The 14,365-nt window shown below is 38.7% G+C and overlaps 1 protein-coding gene across 6 annotated transcripts; it reads right to left on the reverse strand.

The window, feature by feature from the left end:
- Positions 1-434: 434 nt before the first annotated feature.
- On the reverse strand, positions 435-11,289 carry LOC139575640 (sushi, nidogen and EGF-like domain-containing protein 1). 6 transcript variants are annotated; one of them, XM_071400816.1, is made up of 12 exons: positions 11,201-11,289; positions 11,005-11,077; positions 10,883-10,906; positions 8,646-8,684; positions 7,354-7,392; positions 6,598-6,636; positions 5,994-6,115; positions 3,543-3,821; positions 3,267-3,362; positions 2,970-3,096; positions 1,943-1,981; positions 435-890 (listed from the first exon to the last, which is right to left on the reverse strand). In XM_071400816.1, exons 2-12 carry the CDS (start codon positions 11,069-11,071, stop codon positions 751-753), a joined length of 1,011 nt encoding a protein of 336 aa, XP_071256917.1. In that variant the 5' UTR covers positions 11,072-11,077; positions 11,201-11,289; the 3' UTR covers positions 435-750. The 6 variants fall into 6 exon arrangements, with proteins under 6 accessions (XP_071256917.1, XP_071256919.1, XP_071256920.1 ...); XM_071400818.1 differs by lacking the exon at positions 6,598-6,636; XM_071400819.1 differs by lacking the exon at positions 8,646-8,684 and having other exon boundaries at positions 11,201-11,288.
- Between the last annotated feature and the right edge of the window lie 3,076 nt (positions 11,290-14,365).

Consider the following 14,365-nt stretch of genomic DNA (forward strand, 5'->3'; position numbering starts at 1 on the left):
AAAGAGAAAATACCAGAAGTCTTCAATGTAAAAAGATACTCACTTATCTAAGTCTATAAGCCTAGAAAATACCACAATGACATACAAAATGTATGTCAGGAGATTGGTTAACAATTGCTCCCATAAGTAAGAATATGTCCAACGTTTATCCTTCCCAGGGCAGATCCAGATCTCAATAATTACCATCATTTTTTCTCTGCTTGGCCAAAACAATGATAGAAAATAATAAAAACATTCTCAGAAGTAAATCAACACAACTCTATCTAAATGACAGGACATCTGAGTTGCTCCTGCTTTGAGTTGACCGCTGTCCGGCAACAGTTTAACATAGTTATCAGTCAGTCCTTGCACCCATAGCTCCATCATATGAATTTGGGTTACATTTCTCCAGCCCCATTCCTCAACTGTTTATCAAAAAGTGACACAGTGATCGCTTTGTTTCCATTGGAATTTGCCACTTTAATGAATAGGTAAATATATTTCAAGTTATCCATCGACACAAATAAATCAATACAATAGCTAGGCCCATTAAAACACCCAGGAAGAAGTGCCCAAGGAAAAGGGGAGTGGATCTGGAGTAACTCAAAGGCGCAACTGCACATACAATCCTGTTTAGAATATTAGACAACAGGCTCCCTCCTTCCCCACTCTCGCTCTTCCAGGGCACTCCAGCCTTCACTTTGAAAGAGCAATCTCCCGAACCAATAGCACATGCACTATGGCTGCCAATAGATTGCGACAAAGTAAGAATCAATTATTTAAAATGGTAAGAAACACCAGAATTAACAAAGTGCTCAGCATATAAACGGAACCAGACAAACCCTGTCCTTTACAAAAAATGGAATCTATGCAGAAGTCATCAATTGTGAAAGGCTCATCAGATGTTGGAGCTGGAAGGAATAGAGACAGAGGTTTGATACAGAGATGCAGCATAATATGAATAACAATGTAACAACTACATCATTTAGCAATTATGTAACAATCTTCCTGGACCAACTTCCTGCAGGGTCATCCTCACCCCCTACGATTTTGTTGTTGATGGAGCGGATGCCACACACGAAAGTGAGAATAATTTTGTTATAATTTTGACTTAATAACAATTCTAGAATTTAGCCAAACTGATTTTAGATTGAGTCTGGACACGAGATCCTGGGGAAGGGGTTTTGAATTGTATTTAACATTACACAAGCCACCGGCACAACTCAACATTCCAGATAGTGCCAAGGAAGCCCAAAACGTCTCTTCTGCAGAGGACAAGACAAAGCCATAATAATACTTGATCAGTCATAGTGTAAAAACTATTGGTCGCTAAATCCGGAGAAATTACGGACCATGTAAAAAACTGTTGGTCATTAAATCCGTCTCGATGGACCATGTAAAAATTATTGGTCCCTAAATCCAATAATAATACCAACAATAATACCAGAGTTTTGGTGCAGGAACGGGATAATAGTGCTATTTAATATTATCAATCAGTCATAGGCTATACACATTTTATTTACTGTTTCATGGATAACCCACTTAAGAGGTTAACATTTTTCCCAAAATGAAAATAAATAATTTTGAGCGATTTAAACACTTGACATCATCTAGCGTGCATCATGTGATTTTATGCTATAACAAGTAGGCAAAGTCTACTTTTACTGTTTAAAGTGATGTTGCACACCAGATGATGTCAAAGTGTATCCTGGTGAACTTATCTCGTTAGTTTTTTAAATACTTTTTTTTACTATTGCTCAATATTTAAATTCTAATTTTTCCCAAAACCATGGCAGACTGGAGTGATCACTATCAGACACATCAGCAAGTGGACATTCCATAAAGGGATTAGAGTCCAGGTGTTCTTTTAATATAACATTGGTTTCAGTCAGTTACAATCCAGTAAGAGAGAATTGAGAAGTGGATTGAAATCAGCTATTTATTGGGTGTAATGTAAACTCACCAGGGGTTGTTGAAGGGCCATCAGTTGTTGAAGTGGTCGCTGGAAGATATAGACAGAGAGGTTGGAAACTTAGCACAAGCACTTCCTGTAAAGTCCTGTAGCCCCCAAAATATGAGATTTGGACTCTTTTATAAACGCTTAAAGACCCACCCGCCTTCGATCCTGCTGATTCGATTGTATAGAGCAGTACAGCTGTTTAAACTCCTATCACCTGCTCCCCTTTCTCTCCCTGAATTTTGACCAATTCCACTAACTACTTAATTAAACTCTTTGCAGTCCATAAGTCATTCATTTTCAATGGAGGCAGATCACCTTGATTTGTCCCACTCTTGTGTTTTCCGTTGTACCCTGCTGCAACCACCAGTTGGTTGATTTAAAATGTATTTTGTAACATTTTAAGAGTATCAACTCGGCAGCAACAATAATTCAGGAGGGCCGAGGTAAACTATTGTTTGCTAATTCTAGAATTCACAAAATAATATTTTAGCATGGAGCACAAGCCACCGGCACAACTCAACGTTCCAGATAGTGCCAAGGAAGCCCAAAACGTGTCTTCTGCAGAGGACAGGACAAAGCCATAATAATACTTGATCAGTCATAGTGTAAAAACTATTGGTCGCTAAATCCGGAGAAATGACGGACCATGTAAAAAACGGTTGGTCATTAAATCCGTCTCGAAGGACCATGTAAAAATTATTGGTCGCTAAATCCAATAAGGAGAAATACCAGAGTTTTGGTGCAGAAGCGTGATAATAGTGGTATTTAATGTTATCAAGTGATGTTGCACACCAGATGATGTCAAAGTGTATCCTGGTGAACTTATCTTATATTTTTTTTTACTTCAAAACATAGTTTCAAAAACATAGCCATCAAGTAGAAGTAGCTGTAAATATAATACTTTACAAATGTATTTCCAAATACATTCACGTAAACTACTTTTAAAAAACTTTGAATAATTATTTTGAAATGGATTTAAAGTAATTGAAATACATGAAATAGGATTTGAACCCAGGTTTGTTGAAAGTACCATTTGTCTGGAAGGCCCAGCGACCAGCGACGTTGACATTGCTGGTGTAACTGAAAGCTGTGTTGTTGCTTTGAAATGACCCCGGGATCGAGAAGTAGTGGATGGAGTTGACTGTGTCATAGCCAGCCTAGAAATACACATATCATAGATCGTTATTATAATATATGAAAAGCATCAGAGATAAAATACTATCCATACATAATTCACATCAGGAATGCAAATTATGCTCATGATAATGAATATAAACCCATATATTTTTCTTCATGAAAATGTATAATATGCATTCATTCTTCTGACCTGAACATTTTGAGTTGTTGGTGCAATCTCCCCATAGTTCATCAGGATGAAGGAGGATTGGCCACCAGCAATCAGAACCACTTGGAAGGAGATTTCCTTATATTAAGGAAATTAGATAAAAAATTTAATACATACTGTAGCCTCCTGTGTCATGTACCAATCTTGCCCATTGTACATCTTATATCATAGCTTCACAGGCTTTTACTAATCGACTTAAAAATAACTAAGCATCACTTTAGCTGACAATAGAAACAGAGCCACAACAAAAAGTCTTACTGTTCCAAAATTGTTGAAGTAGGCAACCTTATCCCATGTAGCAACGAAGACCCAATTAACAGAGAAGCCCAGGTTTGGGAAGTACTGATTAATGTCTTGTGTGGCCTGTTGAAGAACACTGCCACTGCTGTACTGCCGGTAAGAGATGGTACCATTCCACCTGTTGTCCAAATCGGTCCAAAATGGAGCGATCAGATTTCTTGAGGAAAATGCAGGGAATCGGTATGGTGTGTAACTGGCAAATGCTTCCTTGAAGGTCAGATGTCCATTGTGGTTCACCTGAAATGAAATTACTTAATTGAAATGGAAATAAAGCCTGTATGACAGTTTAGACACAACTGGTTATGCTTCATCATTTGTTTATTTGTAAGGACAGATCTTTGGAGAAGATCATGGTTTTGCATCGCTTACAACACTGACAAGTGAAAGTAAATGAAAATCAGACAAAATGCATGTGTGAATAAATAAAGTACATGCAACATATTGTCACGTTCTGACCTTAGTTCTTTTGTTATTTCTTTGTTTTAGTATGGTCAGGGCGTGAGTTGGGTGGGTTATCTATGTTCGTTTTTCTATGTTGGGTTTTTCGTTTGGCCTGGTATGATTCTCAATCAGAGGCAGGTGTTGTTAGTTGTCTCTGATTGAGAATCATACTTAGGTAGCCTTTTTTCACCTGGGTTTCGTGGGTGGTTATTTTCCGTGTCAGTGTTTGTTCCACACGGAACTGTTTCGGTTTGTATTTCAAGTGCCGTTTGTTGTTTTGTAACTGTGTGGCCTGGTATGATTCTCCATTACACATATTGTATGGGACACTTTTAAATGTACTTTTAGAGACCATTCAATACTATACTCATCATTAAAACACAAGCAGTTTAGGTCAAAATAGATTAGACTAATAAAGGAAATAGAGGAAGTAACAACGCAGGCAGAAGGTAATGGAAATTGTACTATAGAGGCACAAAATAGGCTAGAGAAAAAACAAAAAGAAATCGAGGTACTTATTCAAGAATGATCAAGTTTAATGTATTACAAAAATAAAGTGAATTGGATGGAAAATTGTGAAAAATGCATAAAATTTCTCTTGAATCTTCAACATAGAAATTCTACCAAAAATAATTTACAGAAACTCGTTACAAATGATGGAGTTATCCATGATTCATCAAATTATAATTTGAAAGAGGAAGCGAAATATTTGAAGCATATGTTTTCTTTTTAGTCTCCTCTATTTCCACTGAATGATGTTAACTGTAAGGATTTCTTTCCTAATAATAATAATAATAATTTAAAAATAACACATTTACAGAAAGACCTGTGTGAAGGCCAACTTACTGAAGAGGAACTTTTTGAGGCAATAAAATATTTTCAGTCTCGAAAACATCAGGGCTTGACGGTATACCAGTAGAGGTATATCAAAACTTTTTTGATGTACTCAAATATCCATTATTAGCATATTTTAATTACTCCTATACAAATTGTAGACGTTCAAGTTCTCAACAAGAAGGTCTGATTTCATTACTACTAAAACAGGACGCAGGTGGTAAGTATAAAGATCCAGTCCATTTTAAAACTGGAGGGCTCTAATGCTTCAATGTTGTGATGTGAAAATCCTGGTGAAATACATAGCACATAGAATAAAAAAGGTTTTACCAGATATTGTTCATCCTGATCAGACAGGATTTTTACATGGACCATATATTGGAGATAATATATGACAATTAATTTAAACAATTGAACATTATGAAACACTGAAGATACCAGGCTTGGTCTTCATAGCAGATTTTGAAAAGGCATTTGATAAAGTACGACTAGCATTTTTAAATAAATGCCTGGATTACTTTAATTTTGGTGAATCTCTTATACAATGGGTTAAAGTTATGTACAGCAACCCCAGGTGTAAAATAGTAAATAATGGTTACTTCTCAGAAAGTATTGAGCTTTTAAGAGGAGTTAAACAAGGCTGTCTGTTGTCTCCATATCTATTTATTATGGCCTTTGAAATGCTGGCTATTAAAATTAGATCCAACAAGAACATCAAGGGGTTAGAAATCCAGGGGAAAGAAAGGTAAAAAAGGATCTGAAACATCACAGCACAATTGATAAATATATGGCACATGGAAACCAAACGAGGGTGGTCTATGGTGATAGGTGGGATGGGCTGAGAGTGGCTGAGGGGTGGGATTAAAGCGCTTATGTTTGGTAATGTATTATTGTTATGTGACTGCTTTATATAAAAGTACCATGTATATAAAATGTGTATGTAAAATGTATGTATATGTAGCCGAAAAGCTGTTAAAAAAAACAAAAAGACATTTGTACTCCGGGTGGTGGAGTAAAAATAAAATAAAAAAACATGCAACATATTAATAAATACAGTATGTACTACTATCACTCCATAATGTATGTAATGTATGTACTATCCCAGAGAGGTTAAAAACATGTATGTTTACGCACGTATATCTGTTGATACGGTTTTCCAAAATAAACAAATGGCTGCTCCAGGGTAATAGGAGGGGAACTTCCATCATCGGATCGGGAGCTCACTGTGTCTCCAGCCCCAAATGGATAGAATGGGCCTGAGATGAACAAAATGGTCCGTTAATAACATCATTACAAATAGGGCATACAGCGATTATCTAACAGTCTGTCACGGCCAACTTTCTGCATTGTCATCCTCACCCCAACTATTTTGTTGTTGATTTGGGTGATGCCACACACGAAAGGGAGAAGAAACTCTTGGGATTTTTCAGCAATTCAGCCAAAGTGATTTTAGGTCACGGCGGGGCACAACATGCTTGGGAATTGGTTTTTAATTTTGGAATATTGACAAGTGGCAGTTGGAATGCAAGTGCACAATATTTAAATTATAATTTTGCCCAAAACCATGGCAGACTGGAGTGATCACTGTCAGACACATCAGCAAGTGGCCATTCCATAAAGGGATTAGAGTCCAGGTGTTCTTTTAATATAACATTGGTTTCAGTCAGTTACAATCCAGTAAGAGAGAATTGAGAAGTGGATTGAAATCAGCTATTTATTGGGTGTAATGTAAACTCACCAGGGGTTGTTGAAGGGCCATCAGTTGTTGAAGTGTTCACTGCAGGATATAGACAGAGAGGTTAGAAATGTAGCACTTCCTGTATAGCCCCGTAGCCCCCAAAATACGGGATCTGGTCTCTTATAAACGCTTAAAGCCCCACTGATTTTAGATTGCGGCAGGACGAGATGCTCAGTAATGGGTCTTGAATTTTTGAATATGAGCACGTGGCAGCTGGGATGTAAGTGCATATTGTCTGACTTCTCATTTTGCCCAAAACAGTGGCATACTGGAGTGATCACTATCAGGCTCATCAGCAAGTGACCATTCCATAATGGGCTTAGGGTCCAAGTGTTCTTTCAACATAACATTGTCAACCTGTTGTTTTATGTAAACGATGCCGAGTCTCCAAGGCACTGTGTAATGGACAGGGCTGTCTCACTGTCTGGAGGCTACGATTGGATAGAGCACAATCAGTGCATCTGTTTAATCTAGTGTTAGTGGGCAAGTGGACATTATTGTAATCCAAACCCAACCCTCATGTAAATCGTGATGCACAGCGATTGGCCACCCATCCAGTAGCAAACCCGCGTCACAACTGTAACTTTATTGATCAAATCCCAGCACTTTCGTGACAACCCCACCAATATATAATATTTGTTATATAACATAACATCTCATTAAGATGAGAGACGGTTTCAGTCAGTTACAATCCAGTAAGAGAGAATTGAGAAGTGGATTGAAATCAGCTATTTATTGGGTGTAATGTAAACTCACCAGGGGTTGTTGAAGGGCCATCAGTTGTTGAAGTGTTCCCTGGAGGATAAAGACGGAGAGGTTGGAAATTTAGCACAAGCACTTCCTGTAAAGCTCCCAAAATACTAGATTTGGTCTCTTATAAACGCTTAAAGCCCCACTGATTTTAGATTGCGGCGGGACACGAGATGCTCGGGAATGGGTCTTGAATTTTTGAATATGGACAAGTGACAGCAGAGATGTAAGTGCATTTACTGCTTGTGAAGTTGCTAGCTAGCAAGTTAGCATAAACTAGTGCTAACTGGGCAAGTCATTGTCTAAATCAGCTGTTCCCAAACTCGGTCCCCGGGACCCAAAGGGGTGTACGTTTTGTTTTTTGCTCTAACACTACACAGCTGATTCAAATGATCAAAGCTTGATGATTAGATTATTATTTGAATCAGCTGTGTAGTGCTGGGGGAAAAAAACAAAATATGCACCCTTTGGGGTCCTGGGGACCAAGTTTGGGAAACCCTGGTCTAAATGACAGGTAGAAGCACATTCATAAAAATAGTTTGGTGACGTCTTGTGGTCTAATGTGAATTACGGGGGGGGGGGCAGTTACCGCAGGGGGCTATTTACCCCCTAGTACCCTACCCTGCTGCAGCCACTGGTTGGTTTAAATTCATTTTTTGAAATTTTAAGAGTAATGTGTTGCGTTGTTTCATGCTTCAACCACCAGTTGATTTAAAAAGTATTTTGTGACATTTCAAGAGTATCAACTCGACAGCAACAATAATTCATCACCGAGCCATGAGGGCCGAGGTAAACTAGGGTTGACTTCCATAGATTCGATTCGCTTTGCTCTGATTTTATTCATTTTTTGCTCATTCTAGTATTCAAAAAATTATATTTTAGCAAGAGCACAAGCCACCAGCCCTCAACATTCCAGAGAGTGCCAAAACCCAAAGCCCAAAATGTGTCTGCTGCAGAGGGACAGGACAAAGCCATAAGAAAACGTAATCAGTCATAGTGTAAAAATTATTAGTCGCTAAATCCCAAAACATTGACATGATTGTAATCCAAACCCAACCCTCATGTAAATCGTGATGCACAGTGATTGGCGGACCAGTCAGTGGCAAGCCCGCGTCACACCTACATCTTTACTGATCAAATCCCAGCTCTTTCCTGACAACCCCACCTATATATAATATTTGTTATATAACATAACATCTCATTAAGATGAGAGACGGTTTCAGTCAGTTACAATCCAGTAAGAGAGAATTGAGAAGTGGATTGAAATCAGCTATTTATTGGGTGTAATGTAAACTCACCAGGGGTTGTTGAAGGGCCATCAGTTGTTGAAGTGTTCCCTGGAGTATATAGACAGAGAGGTTAGAAATGTAGCACTTCCTGTAAAACCCTGTAGCCCCCAAAATACTAGATTTGGTCGCTTATAAACGCTTAAAGCCCCACTGATTTTAGATTGCGGCGGGACACGAGATGCTCAGGAATGGGTCTTGAATTGTTGAATACGAACACGTGGCAGCAGGGATGTAAGTGCATATTGTCTGACTTCTCATTTTGCCCAAAACAGTGGCATACTGAAGTGATCACTATCAGGCTCATCAGCAAGTGACCATTCCATAATGGGCTTAGGGTCCAAGTGTTCTTTCAACATAAGATTGTCAACATGTTGTCTTACAGTATATATACTGTATATAAAACAATATCTAAAGAAAGCCACACACTCTCTCTCACACACACTCCTATAGTATATGCAATACCACCTAAATGTAACAACATTTTTATCTCAAATGTAATCACTGTAATCCCCAAAAGTAACTATTTATCATGAAGGGGCATAAACAATAACTACTAAGGCTGCATACTCCAAGAAATGTACAAATCTCACCTTTCTGGTAAAAAAAATATAAATTGCTGCGATGTAGTCACTTTTGAGGACACAAGCTCAAATACACAGTACAAATATGATAAAAACTGTAGTTCTGGGTCGCCTCCCTGACCAAGGTTCTTCTTGCACGGTTGCTCAGTTTGGTCAGCGCTAGGCAGAGTCTGAGTAGTTCCATATTTTGTGCTCAAGGAAACGTTCAACACTCTAGAAATGGTTTTATTGTCACGACTTCCGCCGAAGTCGGCTCCTCTCCTTGTTCGGGCGGCGTACGGCGGTCGACGTCACCGGCTTTCTAGCCATCGCCGCTCCATTTTTCATTTATCCATTTGTTTTGTCTTGTTCCCTGCACACCTGGTTTTCATTCCCAATCACACTACATGTATTTATTCCTCTGTTCCCCCTCATGTCTTTGTGTGAAATTGTTTGTTTGTTACGTGTAGCCCGTATTAGGCTGGTTAGCACCGGGTCTGTGTTTGGCCCGTGTGTTTTGGTTATTTTGTACTTTGGGCGTACTTTGTGTACTTTGGGCGTATATTGCTATTTTCATTGTGTATGAATAAAGTGTGCCTATTATCACCCATCTCTGCTCTCCTGCACCTGACTTACCTTCAACCATTAGCGCACACCGTGACATTTGTACCTTTCCCCAGATGATCTCCGAGATGAGGAGATCTACGGACAGTCCCTTGGACTTCATGGTATAGTTTCTGCTCTGACATGCACTGTCAACTGTGGGACCTTTCTATAGACAGATGTGTTTATTTTTTAAATCTTGTCCAAACAATTGATTTGGCCACAGGTGGACTCCAATAGAGTTGTAGTGACATTTCAAGGATGATCGAAGGAAATTGGATGCACCTGAACTCAATTTGGAGTGTCATAGCAAAGGGGTGTGAATACTTATGTAAATTTGATATTTCTGTATTTAATTTTCAAAAAATTTGCAAACAATTCGAAAAGCATGTTTTCATTTTATCATTATGGGGTATTGTGTGTAGATGGGTGAGCACAAAAGTATATTTAATTCATTTTGAATTCAGGCTGTAACACAAAAAAATTGTATATTATACAGTATATTATACAGTATAAGCAATTCCAATGCAAGCCAATGGAGAGTGAGGCATGCTCCAGTATTCTCCCTATTCCCCACCCTCTCCCACAAGTACACGTGTACACACAAGTGGAGGCTGCTGAGGGGAGGACGGCTCGTAATAATGGCTGGAACGGAGTCAATGGAATGGCATGAAACACATGGAAACGATGTGTTTGATGTATTTGATACCATTCCACTAATTCCGCTCCAGTCATTACTAAGAGCCTGTCCTCCCTAATTAAGGAGCCACCAACCTCCTGTGGTAGACACATACCACAGACATCCATGCACACCTGTGACATTGTCACAATATAAGTTAAATATAAGTTATTTTAGGATGCTTGTAGGCCAAGTTTTCACACCAAGCATTCTTTCGGTAGAATAAGGAAGTAAAATCGATTAATCTGTGCTAGTTAAGGAACTACCACCTATGCCTCTAAGACTAAGTGATGTAATCTCTGCTTGTTTCATGTTATGTAAGTATCTCATGACGGTTTCAGTTACAATTTAGTCCGAGTTGAAAAGTGGATTGAAATCAGTTATTGGATGTAATGTAAACTCACCAAAATCAGCAGTGGTCACCTTACCTTTTGAAACAATTGAGGGGGGTCAAGGTGAGCAAGCTTAAATTCACATGGAAAATACTAACACAATCATCATCATACAAAGTGGATAAAGTACTTACTCGTCATCAACAGAAACAGCACAAAAAGCATAATTTGATTCCTCATTGTCACAAGCTCCCTGTCCATTCAAATCTAGAAGCAAAAATTATTATATTTATCGTCATAACCATGGATATCATTATCCCCTTCTTCAAAACTGTCTTCATTCACATTTTACATGTTCTATTCTACAAACAGATGTGTTAAACAGCTCACCTGTTTCTGTACATTCACCCTTTCTTCTGTGTAGTTCTGTTGGGACTATTGGTTCCTAGGTGTAGTTTATACGTAGGTATGTTAATAAGATGGAATGTGGCCAACCCCCATTGTCACGAATGTCGTCGGGAGAAAGAGAGGCGGACCAAGGTGCAGCGTGGTAAGTGTTCATCTTTTTAATAGAATGACTGAACAATGAACAAAAACAACAACAAAAAACGACAAACTAACAGTCCTGCAAGGTAAACATACACTAAACAGAAAACAATCCCCCACAACTCAAAATGGAAAACAGGCTACCTAAGTATGACTCCCAATCAGAGACAACGATAGACAGCTGCCTCTGATTGGGAACCACACCAGGCCAAACACAAGGAAAACCACCAACATAGAAAAAAGAACATAGACTGCCCACCCTAGTCACAATCTGGCCTAACCAAAATAGAGAATAAAAAACGTCTCTATAGCCAGGGCGTGACACCTATAGTCAATGGCATGCATGAATCACCCCAAGGACACTTACTGCAGGTGTTGGCACCAGGCTTATGTATTTTATATGCAAATCAAATTAATATGGTGGAATAACAACAAATGGAATGCAATACATACATTTCAATTATGAGATTACAAAACAATTAGGCCTAGACCTGGGTAGCTAACTGGTTTCTTAGCTATATTCACCTTCAATATCTTAATCAGGACTTGATTTGCTGTAATAGAAAATAAAATATTATTAGCTAGAGACAACCTAGTCCTATTTAATTTACAAATCTCATGACATGGCTTGAGACTTGGCTATGAGGTATACTGTAGTAAAGTATCTATGGGGATTTTTATTTAGCTGAGCCTGCTAGCTAGCTAAATTTAGCATTGGTATAGCTAATGTTAGCTAGCTAGCAGCTGTGAAGTCATTGAAATTATTTGAAATAGCAATTGAGGTAGCCATATAATCTATCTAAACACTTAACCTTTATTTATGGTAATATAAATCAGCCAACTTACCCATATCACCACACATGGGCATTTTGATTTGTGAACTCTGTCACATGCACAGAAACACAGCTTACTAAACAACAGTGCTAGGTACTAGGTGCACTAAAATTTTAGACCTAAAAAAATCCCCTAGTGTGTAGATCACCCTATTATTATTATTATATCTATTTTTTTATGTGATTTTGAGAGCGAAGCTAGAAATAAATGTGGGAAATACGAATCCTGGCAAAACAAAACCGAGAAAGCGGAATTTGGGAGAAAAAAAACTGAATTAGGCAAAATAAAGATATAATAATAATAATAATTAAGGGCCCTACCAATGTTTTACGCTGTGCGTGACTGCACTTTAGAGTGTGTCATCCTGCAGCACAGCATTCTAGGGAGTCACGTCCAATATTGGCTGTGCACCCAAGAAGTCAAAAGTTTAGGCCATCCTAGAAATGTAATATAAATATACAGTATAATATAATATATGCCATTTAGCAGATGCTTTTATCCAAAGCATTTATAACCAGTGTGAAATGGCTAGCTAGTTAGTTGTTTCCCTTGCTCTGCCGCTGCTTTTGTGGAGCTATAGGTAACAATGCTCTGTGGATGACTATTGTCGTGTTCAGAGGGTCCATCGTTCCAGCCCAGGTTGGGTCAAGGAGAGGGATGGAAGCAATACCTTTACACATACATTTTTACGCATGGGTGGTCCCTGCAATAATCTTTCAACATGCATGACAAGGTTATAGCTAAATTTGCGATGCCTCAATTTTATATAATTTATAAAGCTTTTATTAAGCGGTGTTCATGTCACCCTTTATAAAGCACAGGTTTGTGTCACATTTGACATGGGTGGTTATGTCACACAGTTATGCCACATTTATGAACCCTTTATAGAGCATGACATATAGTTATAGATGATTTGTGACAGATTAATGTAGTGGTTATGAAGGCTTTATTGAGGCTTTATGACGCATTTATAAGCTACACTTCATTTAACGCGGGACCAAACATTTGCAAATGCTGGAGTATAGAGATACATTTTAAATGTTAGCTTCACTGTCCAAATACATATGGGGATGAGTGTATATGTAGCCTATACACAGGTAAATAAAGGGATTCTGCGATATTCTGGCAATTACACCTTTTGTCTACTTAGCCAGATTCAGATATACTTGTGGATACCATTTTTTATCTCATTGCTTGCAGTATGAAGAAAGTTAAAGGCAGGTAAATAAGGTGGAATGTAGCTATGATGACTAAGTAGAAGAATGTTGTTGTTCATGTTAAGAATCTTGACATTCATGGACCTTTGTGACATGCAGTGCAGGCGTGGAAAAATACACAATAGATTAGACATGGGTTCACAATGAGTTGTGAATGACAGTTGACCTCATAGGATTGAAGAAGAGCATTCTTAGTCATCATCGGTAGCCAAAATGCGAACTGGAAAAACACGTTGCCTCACCAGATGTGTGTGACATGGGGAGAACATCCTCCTTAATAGATGTGTGGGAGGCAGGTTGATCTTTATTGGGATAACTGAGTCTAAAAGGCGTCAGTCAGAACATACCAGCTCGTAACTGGTACATACTGTACCATCTCCAGACCTAGGGCTGTTATGGTGACTGTATTACCGACACACCGGCAGTCACAAGTCATGACTGCAGTCAAATTCCACGTGACCATTTAGTCACAGTAGTTAGGCTTCTCCAAGCTCTAACACTGCTGATGGTCATTAATAGCCCACCAAACTTGCAGGGGCGGAGCTAAAGGGGTGTCCGGGGTGGCACTGGACACCCCTGACATCTGATTGGCCACCCCGTGTGCCACCCCAAAATGTCATTCGCTACTGGCAGTTTGATGCTGATTGACATCCCATTTCACCTCTTGTTGAAAGAAGCATTTATTTTGACGTTCGGCGGCGTATTTTTCAAATCGAAGACGAGAGAATATTAATGTTGGTTGCGAGATACAGAAGAATAAGAATAAGAGGAACATACAGAAGAAGAGAGAATATTTCCACAGCTCCACAAGCTCTTTTCGCGATTGGCAGAAGCATCATATTTGAAGTAAGGTTTAGCATCGGGTTTACGTTTCCTGAACAACTATTATGAAAGTTGAGTCACTGTGTAAGTTAACGTTAGACCTTTGGCTCCATTAACAGACAGTTAATCAGATAAG

The sequence above is a fragment of the Salvelinus alpinus genome, chromosome 5 (genome assembly GCF_045679555.1).
Source record: "Salvelinus alpinus chromosome 5, SLU_Salpinus.1, whole genome shotgun sequence".
In the NCBI taxonomy this organism is placed as follows: domain Eukaryota; kingdom Metazoa; phylum Chordata; class Actinopteri; order Salmoniformes; family Salmonidae; genus Salvelinus; species Salvelinus alpinus.